At 54.2% G+C, this 27294-nt stretch overlaps 2 protein-coding genes across 2 annotated transcripts; both read right to left on the bottom strand.

Annotated features, from left to right (window-relative positions):
• Nucleotides 1-840: 840 nt before the first annotated feature.
• On the bottom strand, nucleotides 841-2724 carry LOC100284805 (10-deacetylbaccatin III 10-O-acetyltransferase). The gene is made up of 2 exons (NM_001157700.2): nucleotides 1999-2724; nucleotides 841-1879 (listed from the first exon to the last, which is right to left on the bottom strand). The coding sequence occupies exons 1-2, from the start codon at nucleotides 2440-2442 to the stop codon at nucleotides 1037-1039; spliced, it is 1287 nt and encodes a 428-aa protein (NP_001151172.1). The 5' UTR covers nucleotides 2443-2724; the 3' UTR covers nucleotides 841-1036.
• Nucleotides 2725-2969: 245 nt separating this feature from the next.
• LOC100284134 (3-N-debenzoyl-2-deoxytaxol N-benzoyltransferase) lies at nucleotides 2970-6790 on the bottom strand. The gene is made up of 2 exons (NM_001157031.1): nucleotides 6255-6790; nucleotides 2970-3981 (listed from the first exon to the last, which is right to left on the bottom strand). The coding sequence occupies exons 1-2, from the start codon at nucleotides 6696-6698 to the stop codon at nucleotides 3139-3141; spliced, it is 1287 nt and encodes a 428-aa protein (NP_001150503.1). The 5' UTR covers nucleotides 6699-6790; the 3' UTR covers nucleotides 2970-3138.
• Nucleotides 6791-27294: the final 20504 nt, after the last annotated feature.

Here is a 27294-nt window from a genome sequence, read left to right on the forward strand (position 1 = left end):
ACTGCCGTGCAGGGGTGTCCACAGCACCATGTATGATTCATCTGTTTGAATTTGTCCATGCAAACTAGCAACCAAAACGTGCCCTCCTTGCATGATGACAGCTTAGGTCTAATCAAATCCATAGCTGTTCATAATGTGTGCATTGACGCCTCCGGCAAGCCCGCTTCCGCTTCCACCAGCATCGCCTGCATCGAGTTCCATGGCAACAATGCAAGGTGGGTGTGGATGCTACCTCCGTTCAACTTACCTCCATTACAAACCCACCTTTTCGCCAAGCCCGCCTTCGGAGAGGAAGGAGAGAAGATGTGGGAAGAAGGAAACATAGAAAGTCTTTTAATATTAAGACGGTCGTGAAATTATATATAACATTGTTTGATAATATTTATAGAGTAAAGTTTAAAATAAAAGATGAGAAATAGGATTTACTAGTATGCTGCAAGAGGTAAAAAACAATTTACTAATAATTTAAATTTTGGGAACCCGTCTTCGGTCGTCACCGTCGGAGGATGCTTCGGTTGGCGCTTGGGAGCTGTTTTTGCAAGTCAATATTGCACGGGGATGAATTGGGAGAGATTAAATTTATAGCAGATAAATTGTATATACTTGTTTAAAACAAACAGCTTATAATTTTATTTTTTCACAACAATTCTCTATAGAGGATATATTCGGTGTATCTTAAAGCTTAGTGCATATAGTACACATATAAATTATCACTATCGATTTTAGATTTAACGTTTCTAATTGATCATTATAATTCACAAATAACACCTTTCACCCCTACAATCCACCATATCGGAAAGTGTTCTTAGCAAAATATACTAAATAACTAGAGACGTTAGATCTAAAATAAATGTTCATGAGTATTAAACTTTCATGTACACCTCCTTATAATAGCTTTTTCATTCTCCCACATCCAACAATGCCGATGACAATTAATGAGCGTCTGACACCAATGAAGTATAGATAATATTGTAAAAGATGAGGTCCGAGTGTCCGACACCAATGAAGTATAGATAAAGCAAGACTAAACAACCATCTACGCGAATTTGGCGAGCTCCTCGGCGAACGCCGCAGCATGAGGTTCCTCGACGCAGCGAAGCATGAGCCGGATGCCGCGCTTGGGCGCGGGCGGTTTGAGGTAGATCACCGACGCGACGATGTTGACGTCGTCGTTGAGCGTGAAGACGTACCCCGGTTCGCCGAAGCCGTAGTCCACCTCGTTGAACCCGACGCGGCTCCAGTCCGACACCGTCACCGTGCCGTAGTCCAGCGGCACGTTGTAGTGGTCGTCCTTGGCGCCGCCGCGCATCCAGTCCGTGAACCGCGTGGTGAGCGCCTCCTTGGCCTCCCGCATCACGCCGACCACCTCCGGAAGCGACGCCTCACGGATCGCCTTGCTGGTCCGGGTGATGCCCACGGGGTACACGCAATTGCCGTAGTAGCCGTCCACCGACGGCAGCACGCCGTGGAGGAGGTGCCGCGTGCTGGCGGCGAAGCCGAGCCGGACCTCGGCGTCGTCGGGGAGCGCCATCGCCAGCGCGCGGCACTTGAACACCACCGCCGTGACAGCGTCGAAGGTGGAGCAGGTCTGCCCCGTCGCGTCCTTGAAGTCGTCCTTGATGCGCGCGATGCTCTCCGGCGAGATCTCGACCACCTGGGTCACGAAGCTGAACGCCGTGAACGACGGCGGGGGGCCGCGCGGCAGCTTAGGCGGGTCCGGGATCGCGTCGCGGTCCCAGACCGGCGCAACCGACGGCGCCGGCAGCCCCCGCGCCATCTCGCCGGCCGCCTTGAGGAACTGCGCCGCGCCCTGCCCGTCGAACACCAGGTGGCTGAAGCAGATCCCGACCGCGAACCCGCCGCAGGCGAACTTGGTCACCTGTAGAGCGCAAATTCTCAGCACCCAAAGACGTTCTCTACCCGGATCCGGCTATCGAGCGTATGAGATCTTGCTAGCTGTCGGATCAGACAAGGGGATCTGGAGGTGAGCGATCGAACCTGTGCCATGAGGACGAGGTCCTCGAGCTTCTCCTCGGGGGGAGGTCGCGGGAGGAGCTCCTCCTTGGGGATGAGCAGAGGGCGCTCGAGGTAGTTGACGTCGGCGAGCGCGCAGCTCGCAGCGGCCTCCACGAACCAGACGCCCTGCCCGGTGCACTCCACCACGGGCTCCCCGGGGCTGGCGTCCGCGATGCGGCCGGCCACCGGGTAGTACGGCACCAGCGCCTTCGCGAAGCCGTCGCGCATCGCGGCCACGGCGGCGTCTTTGTCCCCGCCTGCTCCTACGGCCGGGGGAAAAACCTGGATGAAATCCACCGACACGCGCACCGCCGCGGTCTTGTCGATGGAGGACAGTGGGAGGGTGCCGCCGGGTGTTGGCCCCACTGGCGCGACGAGCTCCGGAGCCGATTTCACGACGGTGGGGGCGGCGGCGACGGTAGACATGATGGCGTCGGCTGGTGTAGCGGAGCGGTGGGCGCGAGTTGGTGCTTGCGGTGCTCACCAGCAGCAGGTAAGTGGAGCGGAGGGTATTTCCAGCTGCGGCCTAGTTTGGCACGAGCTGTCGAGCTCAACGCTGGATTGGAGTTTGGAAGTCGTCGGGGTCTGTTAGGCGAATCTGATCTGAAACACAAGGCAAGTGGGTTTGGTTGGTGATGGTGGTGGCTTTGTGGCTCACATGGCATGATCGGTTGTTTCTGAACTTTGCAGCTCACAAATGTGGCACCCTGCTCAAGCTAAATGCTTTTTTTGGTCACGCCTGTTTCTTTATAGGTTAGTTCAGAGATTGGTCGCCCAAGAAGCTTCGTCCTACTGCTGATCAATCGTCAAACAGTACCCATTCAATCGATGTTCATCTGGAGCCTGGCTTTGTATAGACACAATTAAAACTCGACTCAAGAGCCGAGACCTCATGAACCTACATCAGGCCAACAAGTCTGAAATAATTTGTTTCAAATGGAACACTATTATTCTTTCACCACTGTCAATACTCACTCAATACATGTATAATGTAACGTGCTGAGATAACAGTACAGAGTATAAACACGTGCCAACCCTATCTTATTGCAAGCAAATTCCGGGGGCAGCAATTCGACACAACAAAATACAACAATCTCCACTGTGGGATGGAATACACTCGCTCTATGCGTGCTTCTGCAGCTCCTCGCTGAACACGGCAGAGTGCCGCCCTTCCACGCACTGCAGCACCAGCCTGATGCCCTGCTTCGGCTTGGGAGGCTTCAGGTACACAACGGAGGGAACGATGTTCACGTCGTCGTTCAGGGTGAACACGTAGCTTGGCTCACCGAACCCGTAGTCAACGTCGTTGAAACCCACGTGGCTCCAGTCGGTCACGACGAGGGTGCCGTAGTCCAGCGACACGTTGTAGTGGTTCTCCTTGGCGCCGCCGCTCAACCAGTCGAGGAACCTCGACGACAGAGCCTCCTTGGCCTCCCTGATCGCGGTCACGATCTCCACCAGTGAAGCTTCCTTCACCTCCTGGCTGGTCTTGGTGAGACCACCTGGGTACACACAGTTCCCGTAGTAGCCATCGACGGAGGGCAGCACATTGCTCAGCAGGTGGCGAGTGCTGGCTGCAAAGCCCAGGCGAACCTCAGCGTCAGGTGCGAAGTCGACTGCCAAGGCGCGACATTTGAAGATCATGGCGGTGACCACGTCGAAAGTGGAACACTTCTGGTTGGTTTCGCTTGCAACTTGATCCTTCACGCGCTTGATGCTGTCCAGAGCGATCTCGACGACTGATTTCTCGAAGTTGAATGCGGTGAATGACGGTGGCGGGCCTAGGGGTGGCTTAGGTGGGTTGGGGATGGCATCACGAGCCCAGATTGGCTTGATCGATGGCTCAGGGAGGCCCCTAGCCATCTCACCAACTGCTTTCAGAAATTGCGCAGCACCCTGCCCGTCGAACACCAAGTGACTGAAGCAAATGCCCACAGAAAACCCACCACATGTGAACTTTGTAACCTGAACGCAGGAAATAGCAGCGGGTTAATCAACTAAATAAAATGTAATTCGCTAATAGTCATCGCAGAGGTCATGTAGCAGATACAAATACGCACTGGGTGGTGAAGAGAGGAGTAAGTACTAAGCGCTCAAACTGAGGATGTGCGACCTTATATTTTAAGACAATGACCTGATCAAATAATGTACTGACCAACATGACATTTACTTTGTACGTTTCTGTTGGAGTTTATGGGCCAAGTCCTATTTATCTTTTTTTAACGTAGTGGTAGGAGCTCTGCCTCTCAATTAAAAAGAATGGAATTGATCCAGTTTAAAGGAAAATTAGGCCCAAAACCTACACAGAGCGCACGGTAGAAAAACTGGCGAAGGCCCTAACAAATCACCTAGACAACGGCAACCTCCCACACACAGACACATCTAGAGTCATCGTTGCCAAGCTCAAACACAAGGAACGAGCAGCTCCGACTTTCCTAGACGAGCCGCAAACTACCAAATCAACTCGACGACGCCTACATCCAGACACCGTCGCAAGGAATAAGATCATGTACATAGCTGGGTGGTAAGACCTTTAGGTGTTTGTAACAACCAGGGCTCAAACCTCGGTTAGCACAATGAAAGCCCCCCTTGCTATATGCTCCCCGTAGTCATGGGGCAGTATCTACCGGGGGCGAGTTCTAGGGTTCTTCATGGAGAAGAAGACCCTCTGCGCCATCGCGGACCATTCGAGCCCCAGACACGGACCGTCTGGACTTACGCGAGGAAGGAGCCGCTCCTTCTACCAGGTCGCGGACAGTCCGGTCCAGAGCCACGGACCATCCGCGGCTATGCAGGGAGCACCGCCATGGTTCATTCCAAGTGTTTGGTGCCCAGGTCGGCGCCAACACACTTTTTTATGGATCTAGAATACTTACAATAGGAGCCTGAGGCGGAGGTAGAAGAGATTCCATATCGATCTCCCCTTGATGGATGATCTTCTGGTGGCGATCCACCGTGAAGTGTGATAGGTACTCTTCCTCCGCCTTCTTGCGTCGTTCGGCGAGTTGTCGTGACATCTCTTCCTCCTTGCGTCGTTCGGCGAGTTGTTGCAACATTTCTTCCTCCTCGCACCTCATGCGGTCGTCAAAGCGTTGCTGGTCATAAGCCAGTAGCGCCTCTAGGGCCGATTGATGATGTTATTGGCGGAGACGTCGATGTGATCCTTGAAATCGACCATCTTGGAGTCGATTTTTAGTAGATCTAGACACCCTCGTCCACAGCGAAGTCGCTAAAAAGTATGTTGCCACCGATCTGGGCACCAAACACTTGGAGTGAACCACCTGGCGGTGCTTCCTGCGGAGGCGTGGGCGGTCCAAGACTTGGGCGCAGGAGCGGCTCCTTCCTTGCGTACGTCCGGACAGTCCATGCCTGGGGCTCGAACGGTCTGCAATGGCGTAGAGGGTCTTCTTCTCTGTGAAGAACCCTAGAACTCGCCCTCGAGTAGATCCCGTCGAGGAGGAGAGTTCCAGGAGCTGCTCCGGGGGTTGGCAGACCACCTAGGGCGTCACTAATCGGCATATAGTCGAATAGAGATGGTTGTGGAAGACTAAAATAGATCTAAACTAAGGCTAAGTTACTCCTACTCATAGGGGATGGAAAGAACAATGCAAATAAAGTAAATTTGATAAGTAGAATTGATTAGATCGACTGTGGGGGTACAATCGGTCGTACTCTTTCCTCTATATAAAAGGGTGGAGGTCTGGACCTGTTACAAGTCGGTTCTCGAGTTAATCCCACAGGCTTGCTAACAAATTCTACAAGAAATATGGAATACTAACTGATTCTGCGCACACGCGGATGGTCCGCGCCGCTACGGTGGACAGTCCACACGGTCTATTTTGGTGTTCAACAGTCAACACCCACTTTAGCTCAAGTGAACGCACCCAGAAGCATGCTAATATTTTCTGGGATGGCTGCTATCGATGACTGTTAGCTTAGATCACTAGATCAGCTCAAGCAATCTGTGGCTAATTGCCCATGATACAGTCACTCGCAATTGCATCGATCTTAGTAGTTCATTTTGAGGCAGACATGGATGACACATTGTGCTACACACCTTCCATTCACAGATTTCCTAGTCAACATTAGTCGACACCCTGCTTCGCCTCAAAAGTCAGATCCACAGACCGAAGACTAAACCCCCTCAGATCCAGACCAAAACTTGCGTTCCAAATTTACTAGCTAGGATGATCAGAAGTGAGGGGACTAAAGCAGCAGGCAATGGGAATCGGACTGACCTGCGCGAGCAGCAGGGTGTCCTCCACGCGCACACCGGCCGGCGGACGCGGGAGCAGCTCCTCCTTCGGGATGCACAGCGGGCGCTCGAGGTTACGCGCCTCCTCGAGGGAGCAGCTTGCCTCAGCCTCCACGAACCACACCCCTTCCCCCGTGCACTCAATCTCAGGCTCACCAGGCACGGGCTCGGCGATGCGGCCGGCGATAGGGTAGTACGGCACGAGCGCCCTGGCAAAGCCCTCGCGCATGGCCGCGATCGCAGATGAGGGGCTCCAGTCCTCCTTCCCCGACGTAGGGGCGGGGAAGACCTGGATGAAGTCGACGGAGACACGGACGGCGGCGGTCTTGTCGATGGAGGAGAGCGGGAGGGAACCACCGGGAGTGGGCCCCGCTGGTGGAACCAGGGACGGCGGGGACTTGGTTATGGTGGGTGGCGCGGCGTCCATTGCCGATGCAGATGGTGGTGGGTCGGTGTGGTCGTGTGGATCTCTGGAGACTGGAGGTACGCCGGGGAGGAGGTCGCGGGAACAGGTGATTTGGTTTGGTGCGGGAGCGGTGTCCAGCTTAATTTCAGACTTTGGCGAAGCAGGACCTTAGCGGCGGTCCTGATATTTTATGAGGCGGGACAAGATTTCAAATAGAAAACATTTATAATTATTTTTCATATATGAATATCTATACTACTCCCTTTGTCCGTTTGAATTGCACGTTTTGGGTCATCTAGCTTGTCCACAAATTTTGTCATGCTCGGAACCCAAGACAATGTCCACTCTCTACCATCATGTCAGGCATCCTAGCATTTGGTAGATGCAATTCGTTTCGCGTCATTTGGTTGAATTTGGTTGGAGTGGCAAGCAGCGATGGTTGGGTGACGCTTGGGATAAGGTGCCAGCTTGCTTGTAGTGGCTTTTATTTGCATTGTAACTGTCGGGGACCATAATTAGGGGTACCCTTAAGACTCCTAATTCTCAGCTGGTAACCCCATCAGCATAAAGCTGCAAAGGCCTGATGGGTGCGATTAAGTCAGGGATCAGTCCATTCGAGCGACTCGATCATGCCTCGTCCGAGCCTAGCCTCGGACAAGGGCAGCCGACCCCGGAGGATTTCCGTCTCGCCCGAGGCCCTCCTCCAACGGCGGACACATCTTCGGCTCGCCCGAGGCCCTGCCTTCGCTAAGAAGCAACTCTGACTAAATCGCCGCACCGACCGACCGAATCGCAGGAGCATTTAACGCAAAGGTGGCCTGACACCTTTATCCTGACGCACGCCCCCCGGCAGAGCCGAAGTGACCGCCGTCACTTCGCCGCTCCACTGACCGGCCTGACAAAAGGGCAGCGCCGCCTGCGCCACTCCGACTGCAGTGCCGCTTGACAGAGTGAGACTGACAGGCAGTCAGGCCCTGCCAAAGGCACCATAGGAAGCTCCGCTCCGCCCGACCCAGGGCTCGGACTCGGGCTAAGTCCCGGAAGACGGCGAACTCCGCTCCGCCCGACCCAGGGCTCGGACTCGGGCTAAGTCCCGGAAGACGGCGAACTCCGCTCCGCCCGACCCAGGGCTCGGACTCGGGCTAAGTCCCGGAAGATGGCGAACTCTGCTCCGCCCGACCCAGGGCTCGGACTCGGGCTAAGTCCCGGAAGACGGCGAACTCCGCTCCGCCCGACCCAGGGCTCGGACTCGGGCTAGGTCCCGGAAGACGGCGAACTCCGCTCCGCCCGACCCCAGGGCTCGGACTCGGGCTCAGCCCCAGAAGACGACGAACTCCGCTTCGCCCGACCCCAGGGCTCGGACTCCGCCCTGGCCTCTGCCGAACGACCTCCGCCTCGCCCGACCCAGGGGCTCGGGCTCGGCCTCGGCCATGGAAGACAGACTCGACCTCGGCTTCGGAGGAGCCTCCATGTTGCCCAACCTAGGGCGCAGGCCAGCCACGTCAACAGGAAGCGCCATCATCGCCCTACCCCGAGCTAACTCGGGCCGCAGAGAACAAGACCGGTGTCCCATCTGGCTAGCTCCGCCAGATAGGCAATGATGGCGCCCCGCATGCTCTGTGACGACGGCGGCTCTCAACTCTCTTACGGAAGCAGGAGGACGTCAGCAAGGACTCAACCGCTCCGACAGCTGTCCCTCCGCCAGGCTCCGTCGCTCCTCCGACGGCCACGACATCACACCAGCTGGGTGCCAAGATCTCTCCGGCTGCCACATCGACATGTACTTAGGGCGCTAGCTCTCCCCCGCTAGACACGTAGCACCCTGCTACACCCCCATTGTACACCTGGATCCTCTCCTTACGCCTATAAAAGGAAGGACCAGGGCCCTCTTATAGAGGGTTGGCCGCGCGGGGACGAGGACGGGACAGGCGCTCTCTTGGGGCCGCTCGCTTCCCTCTCCCGTGTGGACGCTTTTAACCCCCTACTGCAAGCGCACCCGACCTGGGCGCGGGACGAACACGAAGGCCGCGGGATTCCCACCTCTCTCACGCCGGTCACCGGCCGCCTCGCTCCTTCCCCCCTTCGCGCTCGCCCACACGCTCGACCCATCTGGGCTGGGGCACGCGGCGACACTCACTCGTCGGCCCGAGGGACCCCCCGGTCTCGAAACGCCGACAGTTGGCGCGCCAAGTAGGGGCCTGCTGCGTGTTGACGAACAGCTTCCCGTGAAGCTCCAGATGGGCAGTCTCCAGCAACCTCTCCAACCCGGGACGGTGCTCCGTTTCGGGAGTCTTGAGTTCATGTCCTTCGACGGCAGCTACGACATGATACTCCTTCCACCGCCGCGCGACAACGACAATGGCGGCCGACAGCCCGCCCGTCGGCGGCGGAATCGACGACGTCTTCCCCGCGTGGTGGAAGAACAACATTCGAGCTCGCCCCGTCCTCTCCCCCGCCAACGGAGGAGGAGGCAGGGCAACCAAGGCCAAGCGGAAGGTCGTGCCTCGTCGGCTGTCGAGCGAGTCGACGTCCCCAGCGCCCCAACGGGGGGCGCGTCGGGCGTCGACCTCGCGTTTGAGACGAAGGCGAGCGCCGTCTCCCCGCGACACGCCAATCCCGAGCAAGCGGACGACGCCAGTGCGCTCGCGGAGAGCTTGCAGGACGTCGCCCTCGTACCTGAGACGGTGGTGCAATCAGTCCCCGACGTGACTATGTCGCTGCTCGTCGACCGAAAGGTACCGACCGATTCCCATCCTACGTCATTTGGACTCAGCCTCAACCCGCCTAGTGACCTTGCTTTGGCGGGCGCTCTCGTAGAGGCGAGATCAAACCCTCTGGGGTTTCGCATGCGGTCGCCTTGGGACCGGCTGACGGGCGTCTCGACCTACGGGCCCTCTGGGTCCGAGGAAGATGATGACCCCAACATCTGTTGGGATTTCTCTGGATTTGGCAACCCCAGTGTCATGCGGGACTTCATGACCGCATGTGACTACTGCCTCTCCGACTGTTCCGACGGTAGCCGCAGCCTCGACGACGAGGACTGCGGCCCAAGCCACGAATGTTTCCACGTCGATCTAGGGGATCCCTCCGAAGGCAATCATCTCGGCATGCCGGAGGACGGTGATCACCCTAGGCCGGTGCCTCGCGCTGACGTCCCACGGGAGCTAGTTGTGGTCCCCGTTCCGACGGGGGGTCACGACCCACAGCTCGAGTAAGTCCGCGAGGCGCAGGCCAGGCTCGACGAGGGAGCAGGAGCGCTTGAACCGATCCGCCGGGACGTCGGGCAGGCATGGGCGGGCCAACCCCCGGCCGGAGAAATACGTCACCTGCCCCAGGGTCTCCAGCACCGCGTCGCCAACAACGTCAGGGTCAGGCCGCCACCCGCATCCAGTGGGGTCGGTCAGAACCTGGCTGCAGCAGCGATGCTTCTCCGCGCGATGCCGGAGCCATCAACCACCGAGGGTCGGCGAATCCAGGGAGAGCTCAAGAATCTCCTGGAAGGCACTGTGGTCCGACGGGCCGAGAGCTCTGCCTCCCGGAGGCAGGGATACCCCTCGGAATCTCATGCCGCGACTTTCCGATTCATGCGGGAAGCCTCGGTCTACACCGGGCGCACGCGCAACACCGCGCCTGCGGCTCCGGGCCACCTCGGCAACGAGCACCATCATCGCGATCGTCGGGCCTACCTCGACGAGAGGGTGCGCCGAGGTTACCACCCCAGGCGTGGGGGACGCTACGACAGCGGGGAGGATCGGAGTCCCTCGCCCGAACCACCCGGTCCGCAGGCCTTCAGCCGGGCCATCCGACGGGCACCGTTCCCGACCCGGTTCCGACCCCCGACTACTATCACAAAGTACTCGGGGGAAACGAGACCGGAACTGTGGCTCGCGGACTACCGCCTGGCCTGCCAACTGGGTGGAACGGACGACGACAACCTCATCATCCGCAACCTCCCCCTGTTCCTCTCCGACACCGCTCGCGCCTGGTTGGAGCACCTGCCTCCGGGGCAGATGTCCAACTGGGATGACCTGATCCAAGCCTTCGCCGGCAATTTCCAGGGCACGTATGTGCGCCCCGGGAATTCCTGGGACCTCCGAAGCTGTCGGCAGCAGCCGGGAGAGTCTCTCCGGGACTACATCCGACGATTCTCGAAGCAGCGCACCGAGCTGCCCAACATCACCGACTCGGATGTCATCGGCGTGTTCCTTGCCGGCACCACCTGCCGCGACCTGGTGAGTAAGTTGGGTCGCAAGACCCCCACCAGGGCGAGCGAGCTGATGGACATCGCCACCAAGTTCGCCTCTGGCCAGGAGGCGGTCGAGACTATCTTCCGAAAGGACAAGCAGCCCCAGGGCCGCCCATCGGAAGATGCTCCCGAGGCGTCTACTCCGCGCGGCGCCAAGAAGAAAGGCAAGAAGAAGTCGCAAGCGAAACGCGACGCTGCCGACGCGGACCTTGTCGCCGCCGCCGAGTACAAGAACCCTCGGAAGCCCCCCGGAGGTGCCAACCTTTTCGACAAGATGCTCAAGGAGCCGTGCCCCTATCATCAGGGGCCCGTCAAGCACACCCTTGAGGAGTGCGTCATGCTTCGGCGCCACTTCCACAGGGCCGGGCCACCCGCGGAGGGTGGCAGGGCCCGCGACGACGACAAAAAGGAAGATCACCAAGCAGGAGAGTTCCCCGAGGTCCGCGACTGCTTCATGATCTACGGTGGGCATGCGGCGAATGCCTCGGCTCGGCATCGCAAGCAAGAGCGCCGGGAGGTCTGCTCGGTGAAGGTGGCGACGCCAGTCTACCTAGACTGGTCCGACAAGCCCATCACCTTCGACCAAGCTGACCACCCCGACCACGTGCCGAGCCCGGGGAAATACCCGCTCGTCGTCGACCCCGTCGTCGGCGACGTCAGGCTCACCAAGGTCCTTATGGACGGGGGCAGCTGCCTCAACATCATCTACGCCGAGACCCTCAGGCTCCTGCGCGTCGATCTGTCCTCCGTCCGAGCAGGCGCTGCGCCCTTCCACGGGATCATTCCCGGGAAGCGCGTCCAGCCCCTCGGACGACTCGACCTTCCCGTCTGCTTCGGAACGCCCTCCAACTTCCGAAGGGAGACTCTGACGTTCGAGGTGGTCGGGTTCCGAGGAACCTACCACGCGGTGCTGGGGAGGCCATGCTACGCGAAGTTTATGGCCATCCCCAACTACACCTACCTGAAGCTCAAGATGTCGGGCCCCAACGGGGTCATCACCGTCGGCCCCACGTACAAGCACGCGTTCGAATGCGACGCGGAGTGCGTGGAGTACGCCGAGGCCCTCGCCGAGTTCGAGGCCCTCATCGCCGACCTGGAAAGCCTCTCCAAAGAGGTGCCAGACGTGAAGCGCCATGCTGGCAACTTCGAGCCAGTAGAGACGGTCAAGGCCGTCCCCCTCGACCCCAGTGGCGACGCCTCCAAGCAGATCCGGATCGGTTCCGGGCTCGACCCCAAATAGGAAGCAGTGCTCATCGACTTTCTCCGCGCGAACGCCGACGTCTTCGCGTGGAGTCCCTCGGACATGCCCGGCATACCAAGGGATGTCGCCGAGCACTCGCTGGATATTCGGGCCGGAGCCCGACCCGTCAAGCAGCCTCTGCGCCGATTTGACGAGGAGAAGCGCAAAGCGATAGGCGAGGAGATCCACAAGCTAACGGCAGCCGGGTTCATCAAAGAGGTATTCCATCCCGAATGGCTTGCCAACCCTGTGCTTGTGAGAAAGAAAGGGGGGAAATGGCGGATGTGTGTAGACTACACTGGTCTCAACAAAGCATGTCCGAAGGTTCCCTACCCTCTGCCTCGCATCGATCAAATCGTGGATTCCACTGCTGGGTGCGAAACCTTGTCTTTCCTCGATGCCTACTCAGGGTATCATCAAATCAGGATGAAGAGTCCGACCAGCTCGCGACTTCTTTCATCACGCCCTTCGGCATGTACTGCTATGTCACCATGCCGTTCGGCTTGAGGAATGCGGGCGCGACGTACCAGCGGTGCATGAACCATGTGTTCGGCGAACACATCGGTCGCACGGTCGAGGCCTACGTCGATGACATCGTAGTCAAGACAAGGAAAGCTTCCGACCTCCTTTCCGACCTTGAAGTGACATTCCGATGTCTCAAGGCGAAAGGCGTCAAGCTCAATCCCGAGAAGTGTGTCTTCGGGGTGCCCCGGGGCATGCTCTTGGGGTTCATCGTCTCCGAGCGGGGCATCGAAGCCAACCCGGAGAAGATCGCAGCCATCACCAGCATGGGGCCCATCAAGGACTTAAAAGGCGTACAGAGGGTCATGGGATGTCTCGCGGCCCTGAGCCGCTTCATCTCACGCCTCGGCGAAAGAGGCCTGCCTCTGTACCGCCTCTTAAGGAAGGCCGAGTGCTTCGCTTGGACCCCTGAGGCCAAGGAAGCTCTCGGGAACCTGAAGGCGCTCCTCACAAAGGCGCCTATCTTGGTGCCTCCAGCTGATGGAGAAGCCCTCTTGGTCTACGTCGCCGCGACCACTCAGGTGGTTAGCGCCGCGATTGTGGTCGAGAGGCAAGAAGAGGGGCATGCATTGCCCGTTCAGAGGCCGGTTTACTTCGTCAGCGAGGTACTGTCCGAGACCAAGATCCGCTACCCACAAGTCCAGAAGCTGCTGTATGCAGTGATCCTGACGAGGCGGAAGTTGCGACACTACTTCGAGTCTCATCCGGTAACTATGGTGTCATCCTTCCCCCTGGGGGAGATCATCCAGTGCCGAGAGGCCTCGGGCAGGATTGCAAAGTGGGCGGTGGAAATCATGGGCGAGACAATCTCGTTCGCCCCTCGGAAGGCCATCAAGTCCCAGGTACTGGCGGACTTCGTAGCCGAATGGGTCGACACCCAGCTACCGACGGCTCCGATCCAACTGGAGCTCTGGACCATGTTTTTCGACGGGTCGCTGATGAAGACGGGAGCCAGCGCGGGCCTACTCTTCATCTCGCCCCTCGGGAAACACCTACGCTATGTGCTACGCCTCCATTTCCCGACGTCCAACAATGTGGCTGAGTACGAGGCTCTGGTCAACGGGTTGCGGATCGCCATCGAGCTAGGGGTCAGGCGCCTCGACGCCCGCGGTGACTCGCAGCTCGTCATCGACCAAGTCATGAAGAACTCCCACTGCCGCGACCCGAAGATGGAGGCCTATTGCGATGAGGTTCGGCGCCTGGAAGACAAGTTCTACGGGCTCGAGCTTAACCACATCGCTCGGCGCTACAACGAGACTGCGGACGAGCTGGCAAAAATAGCCTCGGGGCGAACAACGGTTCCCCCGGACGTCTTCTCCTGGGATCTGCATCAACCCTCCGTCAAGATCGACGACGCGCCCGAGCCTGAGGCGCCCTCGGTCCAGCCCGAGGTACCCTCGGCACAGCCCGAGGCGACCTCGGTTCAGCCCGAGGTACCCTCGGCCTCCAAGGGCGAGGCACTGCGCATTGAGGAGGAGCGGAGCGGGGCCACGCCTGATCAGAATTGGCAGACCTCGTACCTACAATATCTCCGCCAAGGAGAGCTACCCCTCGACCGAGCCGAGGCTCGGCGGGTAGCGCGACGCGCCAAGTCGTTCGTCTTGCTGGGCGATGAGAAGGAGCTCTACCACCGCAGCCCCTCGGGCATCCTCCAGCGATGCATCTCCATCGCCGAAGGTCAGGAACTCCTGCAAGAGATACACTCGGGGGCTTGCGGCCATCACGCAGCGCCTCGAGCCCTTGTCGGGAATGCTTTCCGGCAAGGCTTCTACTGGCCAACGGCGGTGGCTGACGCCACTAGAATTGTCCGCACCTGCGAAGGGTGCCAATTCTATGCGAAGCAGACCCACCTGCCCGCTCAGGCTCTGCAGACGATACCCATCACCTGGCCCTTTGCTGTGTGGGGTCTGGACCTCGTCGGCCCCTTGCAGAAGGCGCCCGGGGGCTACACGCACCTGCTGGTCGCCATCAACAAATTCTCCAAGTGGGTCGAGGTCCGACCTCTGAACAGCATCAGGTCCGAGCAGGCGGTGGCGTTCTTCACCAACATCATCCATCGCTTCGGGGTCCCGAACTCCATCATCACCGACTGAAAGTCGCCTAGAGGGGGGGTGAATAGGGCGAAACTGAAATTTACAAATATAAACACAACTACAAGCCGGGTTAGCGTTAGAAATAAAATCGAGTCCGCGAGAGAGGGCGCAAGACAAATCGCAAGCGAATAATCAAGTGAGACACGCGGATTTGTTTTACCGAGGTTCGGTTCTTGCAAACCTACTCCCCGTTGAGGAGGCCACAAAGGTCGGGTCTCTTTCAACCCTTCCCTCTCTCAAACGATCCACGGATCGAGTGAGCTTTCTTTTCTCAATCACTTGGAACACAAAGTTCCCACAAGGACCACCACAAGATTGGTGTCTCTTGCCTCAATTACAAGTGAGTTTGATTGCAATGAAAGAATCAAGAAGGAAGAAAGCAATCCAAGCGCGAGAGCTCGAAAGAACACAAGCAAATCTCTCTCTCTAATCACTATGGCGTTGTGTGGAATTTTGAGAGGATTTGATCTCTTTGGTGTGTCTAGAATTGAATGCTAGAGCTCTTGTAGTAGTTGGGAAGTGGAAAACTTGGATGCAATGAATGGTGGGGTGGTTGGGGTATTTATAGCCCCAACCACCAAAAGTGGCCGTTGGGAAGGCTGTTTGTTTGATGGCGCACCGGACAGTCCGGTGCACACCGGACAGTCCGGTGCCTCCTGCCACGTCATCACTGCCGTTGGATTCTGACCGTTGGAGCTTCTAACTTGTGGGCCCGCCTGGGTGTCCGGTGCACACCGGACAGGTACTGTTTGCTGTCCGGTGTGTCAGTATGGGCGCGCCTGACTTCTGCGCGCGCTGCGCGCGCATTTATTGCGCTGCAGGTAGCCGTTGGCGCGGAGGTAGCCGTTGCTCCGGAGTCGCACCGGACAGTCCGGTGAATTATAGTGGACTAGCCGTTGGAGTTTCCCGAAGCTGGCGAGTTCCTGAGGCTGATCTTTCTTGGTGCACCGGACACTGTCCGGTGTACACCGGACAGTCCGGTGAATTATAGCGCGAGTGCCTCTGGAAATTCCCGAAGGTGGCGAGTTTGAGCTGGAGTCCTCTGGTGCACCGGACACTGTCCGGTGGTGCACCGGACACTGTCCGGTGTACACCGGACAGTCCGGTGCTCCCAGACCAGAGGGCCTTCGGTTCCCATTTTTGCTCCTTTGTTGAATCCAAAACTTGGTCTTTTTATTGGCTGAGTGTGAACCTTTTACACCTGTATAATCTATACACTTGGGCAAACTAGTTAGTCCAATTGTTTGTGTTGGGCAATTCAACCACCAAAATAAATTAGGAACTAGGTGTAAGCCTAATTCCCTTTCAATCTCCCCCTTTTTGGTGATTGATGCCAACACAAACTAAAGCAAATATAGAAGTGCATATTTGAACTAATTTGCATGATGTAAGTGTAAAGGTTGTTTAGAATTTGAGCCAATATACATACTCACAAGATATGCATGGATTGTTTCTTTCTTATATAACATTTTGGACCACGTTTGCACCACATGTTTTGTTTTTGCAAAATCTTTTGTGAATCCATTTCAAAGTTCTTTTGCAAATAGTCAAAGGCAAATGAATAAGATTTTGAGAAGCATTTTTAAGATTTGAAATTTTCTCCCCCTGTTTCAAATGCTTTTCCTTTGACTAAACAAAACTCCCCCTAAATAAAATCCTCCTCTTAGTGTTCAAGAGGGTTTTGATATATCATTTTTGAAATACTATTTTCTCCCCCTTTTGAACACAATAGGATACCAATTGAAAATATTCAACACTTAAGTTTTTGAGATTGGTGGTGGTGCGGTCCTTTTGCTTTGGGCTCTTACTTTCTCCCCCTTTGGCATGAATCGCCAAAAACGGAATCATTAGAGCCCTCTAAGTGCTATCTTCCTCTTTGGTCATAAATAAATGAGTTAAGATTATACCAAAGACGAAGTCCGGTCCTTTTGCTTTGGGCTCTTACTCTCTCTCCCAAAGACAAGGTCCTTTTCTGTGATGCTCAGCTTTTCTCCCCCAAGAATGGAGAGTCTCTTGGAGCGACGGCGAAGGATGAGTTACGGAGTGGAAGCCTTGGTCTTCGCCGAAGACTCCAATTCCCTTTCAATATACCTATGACTTGGTTTGAAATGGACTTGAAAACACATTAGTCATGGCATATGAAAGAGATATGATCAAAGGTATATAAATGAGCTATGTGTGCAATCTAGCAAAAGAAGTTCCTAGAATCAAGAATATTGAGCTCATGCCTAAGTTTGTTAAAAGATTGTTCATCAAGAGGCTTGGTAAAGATATCGGCTAATTGATCTTTAGTGTTAATGTAAGAAATCTCGATATCTCCCTTTTGTTGGTGATCCCTAAGAAAATGATACCGAATGGCTATGTGCTTAGTGCGGCTGTGCTCGACGGGATTGTCGGCCATTTTGATTGCACTCTCATTATCACATAGCAAAGGGACTTTGGTTAATTTGTAACCGTAGTCCCGCAGGGTTTGCCTCATCCAGAGCAATTGCGCGCAACAATGGCCTGCGGCAATATACTCGGCTTCGGCGGTGGAAAGAGCGACCGAATTTTGCTTCTTTGAAGCCCAAGACACCAAGGATCTTCCCAAGAACTGGCAAGTCCCCGATGTGCTCTTCCTATTGATTTTACACCCCGCCCAATCGGCATCGGAATAACCAATTAAATCAAAAGTGGATCCCCTAGGATACCAAAGCCCAAACTTAGGAGTATAAGCTAAATATCTCAAGATTCGTTTTACGGTCGTAAGGTGAGCTTCCTTAGGGTCGGCTTGGAATCTTGCACACATGCATACGGAAAGCATAATATCCGGTCGAGATGCACAAAGATAAAGTAATGAACCTATCATCGACCGGTATACCTTTTGATCCACGGACTTACCTCCCGCGTCGAGGTCGAGATGCCCATTGGTTCCCATGGGTGTCTTGATGGGCTTGGCATCCTTCATCCCAAACTTGGTTAGAATGTCTTGAGTGTACTTCGTTTGGCTGATGAAGGTGCCCTCTTGGAGTTGTTTGACTTGGAATCCTAGAAAATACTTCAACTCCCCCATCATTGACATCTCGAATTTCTGTGTCATGATCCTACTAAACTCTTCACATGTAGACTCATTAGTAGACCCAAATATAATATCATCAACATAAATTTGGCATACAAATAAGTCATTTTCAAGAGTTTTAGTAAAGAGTGTAGGATCGGCTTTTCCGACTTTGAAGTCATTAGCAATAAGGAAATCTCTAAGGCATTCATACCATGCTCTTGGGGCTTGCTTGAGCCCATAAAGCGCCTTAGAGAGCTTATAGACATGGTTAGGATACTCACTGTCTTCAAAGCCGGGAGGTTGCTCAACATAGACCTCTTCTTTGATTGGTCCATTGAGGAAGGCACTTTTCACGTCCATTTGATAAAGCTTAAAGCCATGATAAGTAGCATAGGCCAATAATATACGAATTGACTCAAGCCTAGCTACGGGTGCATAGGTTTCACCGAAATCCAAACCTTCGACTTGGGAGTATCCCTTGGCCACAAGTCGAGCTTTGTTCCTTGTCACCACACCATGCTCGTCCTGCTTGTTGCGGAAGACCCATTTGGTTCCTACAACATTTTGGTTAGGACGTGGAACTAAATGCCATACCTCATTTCTAGTGAAGTTGTTGAGCTCCTCTTGCATCGCCACCACCCAATCCGAATCTTGGAGTGCTTCCTCTACCCTGTGTGGCTCAATAGAGGAAACAAACGAGTAATGTTCACAAAAATGGGCAACACGAGATCGAGTAGTTACACCCTTATGAATGTCGCCGAGGATGGTGTCGACGGGGTGATCTCGTTGAATTGCTTGATGGACTCTTGGGTGTGGCGGTCTTTGTTCCTCATCCTCCTTGTCTTCTTCATTTGCATCTCCCCCTTGATCAATGCTATCATCTTGAGGTGGCTCATTTGCTTGTTCTTCTACTTGAGCCTCAACCTCATTTTGGGTTGGTGGAGATGCTTGCGTGGAGGAGGATGGTTGATCTTGTGCATTTGGAGGCTCTTCGGATTCCTTAGGACACACATCCCCAATGGACATGTTCCTTAGCGCGATGCACGGAGCCTCTTCTTCACCTATCTCATCAAGATCAACTTGCTCTACTTGAGAGCCGTTAGTCTCATCAAACACAACGTCACATGAGACTTCAACTAGTCCAGTGGACTTGTTAAAGACCCTATATGCCCTTGTGTTTGAGTCATAACCAAGTAAAAAGCCTTCTACAGTCTTAGGAGCAAATTTAGATTTTCTACCTCTCTTAACAAGAATAAAGCATTTGCTACCAAAGACTCTAAAATATGAAATGTTGGGCTTTTTACCGGTTAGGAGTTCATATGATGTCTTCTTGAGGATTCGGTGTAGATATAACCGGTTGATGGCGTAGCAAGCGGTGTTGACCGCCTCGGCCCAAAACCGATCCGAAGTCTTGTACTCATCAAGCATGGTCCTTGCCATGTCCAATAGAGTTCTATTCTTCCTCTCCACTACACCATTTTGTTGAGGTGTGTAGGGAGAAGAGAACTCATGCTTGATGCCCTCCTCCTCAAGGAAGCCTTCAATTTGAGAGTTCTTGAACTCCGTCCCGTTGTCGCTTCTAATTTTCTTGATCCTTAAGTCGAACTCATTTTGAGCCCGTCTCAAGAATCCCTTTAAGGTCTCTTGGGTTTGAGATTTTTCCTGTAAAAAGAATACCCAAGTGAAGCGAGAATAATCATCCACAATAACTAGACAGTACTTACTCCCGTCGATGCTTATGTAAGCGATCAGGCCGAATAGATCCATGTGTAGGAGCTCCAGTGGCCTGTCGGTCGTCATTATGTTCTTATGCGGATGATGAGTGCCAACTTGCTTTCCTGCTTGGCATGCGCTACAAATTATGTCTTTCTCAAAATGAACATTTGTTAGCCCTAAAATGTGTTCTCCCTTTAGAAGCTTGTGAAGATTCTTCATCCCAACATGTGCTAGTTGGCGGTGCCAGAGCCAACCCATGTTAGTCTTAGCAATTAAGCAAGTGTCGAGTTCAGCTCTATCAAAATCTACCAAGTATAGCTGACCCTCTAACACTCCCTTAAATGCTATTGAATCATCACTTCTTCTAAAGACAGTGACACCTATATCAGTGAATAGACAGTTGTAGCCCATTTGACATAATTGAGATACGGAAAGCAAATTGTAATCTAAAGAATCTACAAGAAAAACATTGGAAATGGAATGGTCAGGAGATATAGCTATTTTACCCAAACCTTTGACCAAACCTTGATTTCCATCCCCGAATGTGATCGCTCTTTGGGGATCTTGGTTTTTCTCATATGAGGAGAACATCTTTTTCTCCCCAGTCATGTGGTTTGTGCACCCGCTGTCGAGTATCCAACTTGAGCCCCCGGATGCATAAACCTACAAAACAAGTTTAGTTCTTGACTTTAGGTACCCAAATGGTTTTGGGTCCTTTGGCATTAGACACAAGAACTTTGGGTACCCAAACACAAGTCTTTGACCCCTTGTGCTTGCCCCCAACATACTTGGCAACTACTTTGCCGGATTTGTTAGTTAAAACATAAGATGCATCAAAAGTTTTAAATGAAAGACTATGTTTATTTGATGCACTAGGAGTTTTCTTTCTAGGCAACTTAGCACGGGTTGGTTGCCTAGAGCTAGATGTCTCACCCTTATACATGAAAGCATGATTAGGGCCAGAGTGAGACTTCCTAGAATGAATTCTCCTAATTTTGCTCTCGGGATAACCGACAGGGTATAAAATGTAACCCTCGTTATCCTGAGGCATGGGAGCCTTGCCCTTAACAAAGTTAGACAATCTTTTAGGAGGGGCACTAAGTTTGACATTGTCTCTCCTTTGGAAGCCAATGCCATCCTTGATGCCCGGGCGTCTCCCATTATAAAGCATGCTACGAGCAAATTTAAATTTTTCATTTTCTAAGTTGTGCTCGGCAATTTTAGCATCTAATTTTGCTATATGATCATTTTGTTGTTTAATTAAAGCCATATGATCATGAATAGCATTAACATCAACATCTCTACATCTAGTACAAATAGATACATGCTCAACAATAGATGTAGAGGGTTTGCAAGAATTAAGTTCGACAATCTTAGCATGAAGAATATCATTTTTATCTCTAAGATCGGAAATTGTAACTTTGCAAATATCAAAATCTTTAGCCTTAGCAATTAAATTTTCATTTTCTATTTTAAGGCTAGCAAGAGAAATGTTCAATTCTTTAATCCTAGCAAGCAAATCATCATTATTATCTCTAGGATTGGAAGTTGAAACAATGCAAACATGTGAATCAACCTTAGCATTTAAACTAGCATTTTTATTCCTAAGGTTGTCAATTATCTCACGGCAAGTGCTTAGCTCACTAGATAGTTTTTGACATTTTTCTACTTCTAGAGCATAAGCATTTTTAACCTTAACATGTTTCTTGTTTTCTTTAATTAGACAGTCCTCTTGGGAATCCAAGAGGTCATCCTTTTCATGAATAGCACTAATTAATTCATTCAATTTTTCTTTTTGTTCCATGTTAAGATTGGCAAAAAGAGTACGCAAATTATCTTCCTCATCACTAGCATTATCATCACTAGAGGTTTCATATTTAGTGGAGGACCTTGATTTTACCTTCTTTTTGCCGTCCTTTGCCATGAGGCACTTGTGGCCGACGTTGGGGAAAAGGAGTCCTTTGGTGACGGCGATGTTGGCGGCGTCCTCGTCGTCGGAGGAGTCGCTTGAGCTTTCGTCGGAATCCCATTCCCGACAAACATGGGCATCGCCGCCCTTCTTTTTGTAGTACCTCTTCTTTTCTCTCCTCTTGCCCTTCTTGTCGTTATCCCTGTCACTGTCACTTGATAATGGACATTTTGCAATAAAGTGACCGGGCTTACCACACTTGTAGCAAACTTTCTTGGAGCGGGACTTGTAGTCTTTCCCTCTCCTTTGCTTGAGGATTTGGCGGAAGCTCTTGATGACGAGCGCCATTTCCTCATTGTCAAGTTTGGAGGCGTCTATTGGTTGTCGACTTGGGGTAGACTCCTCTTTCTTTTCTTCCGTCGCCTTGAATGCGACGGGTTGAGCTTCGGATGTAGATGGATCATCAAGCTCGTTGATCTTCCTCGAGCCTTCGATCATGCACTCAAAACTTACAAAATGCCCGATTACTTCCTCGGGGGTCATTTTAGTATATCTTGGATTACCACGAATTAATTGAACTTGAGTAGGGTTAAGGAAAATAAGAGATCTTAGAATAACCTTAACCACTTCGTGGTCATCCCACTTTACGCTCCCGAGGTTGCGCACTTGGTTCACCAAGGTCTTGAGCCGGTTGTACATGTGTTGTGGCTCCTCCCCTTTGCGAAGCCGGAACCGACCGAGCTCCCCCTCGATCGTTTCCCGCTTGGTGATCTTGGTGAGCTCATCTCCCTCGTGCGCGGTTTTGAGCACATCCCAAACCTCCTTGGCGCTCTTCAACCCTTGCACTTTGTTATACTCCTCTCTACTTAAAGAGGCGAGGAGTATCGTTGTCGCTTGAGAGTTGAAGTGCTCGATTTGGGCCACCTCATCCTCATCATAGTTTTCATCCCCTACGGATGGTACCTGTGCACCAAACTCAACAACATCCCATATGCTTTTGTGGAGCGAGGTTAGATGAAATCGCATTAAATCGCTCCACCTAGCGTAATCTTCACCATCAAAAGTTGGTGGTTTGCCTAATGGGACGGAAAGTAAAGGTGTATGTTTGGAAATGCGAGGGTAGCGTAGGGGGATCTTACTATACTTCTTGCGCTCTTGGCGCTTAGAAGTGACAGATGCCGCGTCGGAGCCGGAGGTGGATGCCGATGAAGAATCGGTCTCGTAGTAGACCACCTTCCTCATTCTTTTCTTCTTGTCCCCACTCCGATGCGGCTTGTGGGAAGAAGATTTTTCCTTCTTCTCTTTGTGGTGAGAAGAAGATTTCTTCTCCTTCCCTTTGTTGGAGGAGATCTTCTTCTTCTCCTTCCTCTTGGTGCGGGACTCTTCCGATGAAGTGCTCCCGTGGCTTGTAGTGGGCTTTTCGCCGGTCTCCATCTCCTTCTTGGCGTGATCTCCCGACATCACTTCGAGCGGTTAGGCTCTAATGAAGCACCGGGCTCTGATACCAATTGAAAGTCACCTAGAGGGGGGGTGAATAGGGCGAAACTGAAATTTACAAATATAAACACAACTACAAGCCGGGTTAGCGTTAGAAATAAAATCGAGTCCGCGAGAGAGGGCGCAAGACAAATCGCAAGCGAATAATCAAGTGAGACACGCGGATTTGTTTTACCGAGGTTCGGTTCTTGCAAACCTACTCCCCGTTGAGGAGGCCACAAAGGCCGGGTCTCTTTCAACCCTTCCCTCTCTCAAACGATCCACGGATCGAGTGAGCTTTCTTTTCTCAATCACTTGGAACACAAAGTTCCCACAAGGACCACCACAAGATTGGTGTCTCTTGCCTCAATTACAAGTGAGTTTGATTGCAATGAAAGAATCAAGAAGGAAGAAAGCAATCCAAGCGCAAGAGCTCGAAAGAACACAAGCAAATCTCTCTCTCTGATCACTATGGCGTTGTGTGGAATTTGGAGAGGATTTGATCTCTTTGGTGTGTCTAGAATTGAATGCTAGAGCTCTTGTAGTAGTTGGGAAGTGGAAAACTTGGATGCAATGAATGGTGGGGTGGTTGGGGTATTTATAGCCCCAACCACCAAAAGTGGCCGTTGGGAAGGCTGTCTGTTTGATGGCGCACCGGACAGTCCGGTGCACACCGGACAGTCCGGTGCCTCCTGCCACGTCATCACTGCCGTTGGATTCTGACCGTTGGAGCTTCTGACTTGTGGGCCCGCCTGGGTGTCCGGTGCACACCGGACAGGTACTGTTTGCTGTCCGGTGTGCCAGTATGGGCGCGCCTGACTTCTGCGCGCGCTGCGCGCGCATTTATTGCGCTGCAGGTAGCCGTTGGCGCGGAGGTAGCCGTTGCTCCGGAGTCGCACCGGACAGTCCGGTGTACACCGGACAGTCCGGTGAATTATAGTGGACTAGCCGTTGGAGTTTCCCGAAGCTGGCGAGTTCCTGAGGCTGATCTTCCTTGGCGCACCGGACACTGTCCGGTGTACACCGGACAGTCCGGTGAATTATAGCGCGAGTGCCTCTGGAAATTCCCGAAGGTGGCGAGTTTGAGCTGGAGTCCTCTGGTGCACCGGACACTGTCCGGTGGTGCACCGGACACTGTCCGGTGTACACCGGACAGTCCGGTGCTCCCAGACCAGAGGGCCTTCGGTTCCCATTTTTGCTCCTTTGTTGAATCCAAAACTTGGTCTTTTTATTGGCTGAGTGTGAACCTTTTACACCTGTATAATCTATACACTTGGGCAAACTAGTTAGTCCAATTGTTTGTGTTGGGCAATTCAACCACCAAAATAAATTAGGAACTAGGTGTAAGCCTAATTCCCTTTCACCGACAACGGTACCCAGTTCACCGGCAGAAAATTCTTGGACTTCTGCGAGGATCACCACATCCGGGTGGACTGGGCCGCCGTGGCTCATCCCATGTCGAATGGGCAAGTAGAGCGTGCCAACGGCATGATTCTACAAGGGCTCAAGCCTCGGATTTACAACGACCTCAACAAGTTCGGCAAGCGATGGATGAAGGAACTCCCCTCGGTGGTCTGGAGCCTGAGGACAACGCCGAGCCGAGCCACGGGTTTCACGCCGTTCTTCCTGGTCTACGGGGCCGAGGCCGTCTTGCCCACTGACCTGGAATACGGCTCCCCGAGGACGAGGGCCTACAGCGATCAAAGCAACCAAGCTAGCCGAGAAGACTCGCTGGACCAGCTGGAAGAGGCTCGGGACAAGGCCTTACTACACTTGGCGCGGTACCAGCAGTCCCTGCGACGCTACCACGCCCGAGGGGTCCGGTCCCGAGACCTCCAGGTGGGCGACCTGGTGCTTCGACTGCGGCAAGACGCCCGAGGGAGGCACAAGCTCACGCCCCCCTGGGAGGGACCATTCGTCATCGCCAAAGTTCTGAAGCCCGGAACGTACAAGCTGGCCAACAGTCAAGGCGAGGTCTACGGCAACGCTTGGAACATCCAACAGCTACGTCGCTTCTACCCTTAAGATGCTTTCAAGTTGTTCATATACCTCGCACCCACGCAAAGTTTAGTCATCAAGGAAGGGTCGGCCTCGCCTCGGCAAAGCCCGACCCTCCCTCGGGGGCTAAAGGGGGGGGAACCCCTCTGCGTTGAAATTTTCCTCGAAAAAAGATCTCTTCTGCCAGAATATCTTTCGCGCTTTCTGACTACTTCGAAAAGTGGATCCTGAAAACGACGGAGTACACGTAAGCAGCCAAGGCTGACCGAGCCGAGGGACTCCTACGCCTCCGGGATACGGATACCTCACTCATCACCTTCTGCGATAAGTAACTCGCGTTCGGATAAAGTGATTCCGCGGACCGAACAAGTCTTCACGTTCGGAAGCTCTTCTGCCGAAGCGATCCTTCGAGCCTTCTCGACTGAGTCGGTGACAGAGCCTCATGGACGGGTGAAAGTGCGCGTAAGCGGCAAGGCCGACCGAGCCGAGGGACTCCCACGCCTCCGGGATACGGATACCTCACTCATCACCTTCCGCGAGAAGCAACTCTCGCTCGCACAAACATCCCTGTTACAGACAAAAAAAGTCCAGATACTCGAAACAAGAGGAAAGGAGACGCAACTTTACAACACAGCGAGGGTGTGTATTCTGGCCTCGGCGGCCGCAGAAGACACGCGCTACAAGACACTCTGATCCTGCAGGCTTGGGTCTTGACGCTGGAAGGGGGCAGTAGCACCCTCCGCATCGACGACACCTTCAGCGAGGTCCGACCTAGCCTCGGACGGCGACGCATTCCAAGGATCCCCACTCTGGAGGACGACGTCATCGTCACGCCCGGGCAATCGCTGCCAGGGACTTCTCCGGGAATCCGGCCCGAGCAGGCGGCTCGGCCGGTTACCCCTGGGGCCTCGGCCAACCATCTTCCAAGGGCGCCAGCCCGACCCGAGGCCTCAGCTGATCAACTTCGGCGTCGGTCCCGCTAACGGACAACCCGGCTAGGCTCCGGCCAACCAGGTTTCATTTTCGAGCCAACCCCGCCTCTGTTCATGCTGATATCGCTACCCCTGGCCTCGGCTCGTCGAAGAGCGGCCAAGGGGTCCCTTTAACTAAGCTAGAGGAGCCTCAGACAACAAGGCCGACCGAGCCGAGGGACTCCTACGCCTCCGGGATACGGATACCTCACTCGTCACCTTGACACGGGGCGACTCATGCTAGGTGAAGCGGTTCAGATAATCAACAGGCGAGTCTTAGTGCTCGAAAATGAGGAAAAAACACGGCTCCGTGCCAAAATTACATACATGTTCAGGCCTCGACAGCCATAATGAACAAAAACACTGGCATTCAAAGTGCCATTACAAACGAAACTCCGGTTCCCCCTCCGCAGGTACGAACAACCCCACTCCATGGGGGAGGGCCTGCGGAGCAACAGAAGACTGACGAGCGGCTCGCCGCCGCCCGCTTTGACTACGACGACAACGACCCCCGCTCCGGGTGGCCGAACTGCAGCAGCGCAGGCCTCAGGGTGGGCGCTGCTGCAATCTTGCCCTCGCCCACGCCGACGCTCGAGGAGCGAGGACAAGTACAAAGAGCCGGAGGCCCGAAGCGCGGATGGTGGCGGTGATCCCGTCGGCGACGGGGACTTCTCGAACCGCCTCCGCCTCGGCACCGACGACAGGGGCCATCAGCCCTCCGGCAGATCCCCACTCAAATCCTCCCGGACGAGTGGGACACCGGCCTCCGCGTGAAGATGCCATGCCGGTGCAAAGGCAGGACCACCCCAGAACACGAACGCCGCCCTAGCAGCGCGCGACATCTAGGGTGGTCCTCCCGCGCACACGGCGCGGCAGCCGCCCTCCGGCAGGAGGGGCCGCCGGGAGCCAAGCCGACGAGCCCGACACGCTGGAGGTGACGACGCCCGCCGTCGACCAGCCCCGCGTTGTCGAAGTCCGGGCCGCCCGCAGGGCCAGTGAGCGCCCTCTCCCTCGAACGCCGCGGGAGAGGGTGACCCACGAACCCGCGCGGGAGGTAGAGCGCCGGCTCAGCCCGGCCCCCACCCCAGCGAGGATGATGAACATCCTTGAAGCTGAGGGTGGGACCAAGATCGCAGCCCGGCTTGCTTCTCCCCACCCACGAACTGGTGGTCACCGCCTTGGGTGACCGCCGGTGGGGGGGGGTATAGCCGGGCTGGCAGATGAAAATCCTTGAAGCCGAACGATGGCTGAAAGGTACCAACTCCCACGGAGTTGCGTTCCTCCAACGATGAGGCGAAAAGACGGCGGGTATCCCTCATCCGGGGGCTTGGAAGGTGGAAAGACGCGATGCATAAGGGAGCGAGAAGACATGGTCGCCTTCCGAAAGGGGTCGCCCTCCTTTTAAA

Source organism: Zea mays, chromosome 8, assembly GCF_902167145.1.
Source record: "Zea mays cultivar B73 chromosome 8, Zm-B73-REFERENCE-NAM-5.0, whole genome shotgun sequence".
Taxonomy (NCBI): domain Eukaryota; kingdom Viridiplantae; phylum Streptophyta; class Magnoliopsida; order Poales; family Poaceae; genus Zea; species Zea mays.

Bases quoted from the DNA above. Each gene is read 5' to 3' on its own strand.
- LOC100284134 (NM_001157031.1), bottom strand. From the start codon at position 6,698: ATGGACGCCGCGCCACCCACCATAACCAAGTCCCCGCCGTCCCTGGTT. The intron at 3,982-6,254 runs GTCAGTCCGATT...TCCTGCGTTCAG, and splicing joins ACACCCTGCTGCTCGCGCAG to GTTACAAAGTTCACATGTGG.
- LOC100284805 (NM_001157700.2), bottom strand. From the start codon at position 2,442: ATGTCTACCGTCGCCGCCGCCCCCACCGTCGTGAAATCGGCTCCGGAG. The intron at 1,880-1,998 runs GTTCGATCGCTC...TGCGCTCTACAG, and splicing joins ACCTCGTCCTCATGGCACAG to GTGACCAAGTTCGCCTGCGG.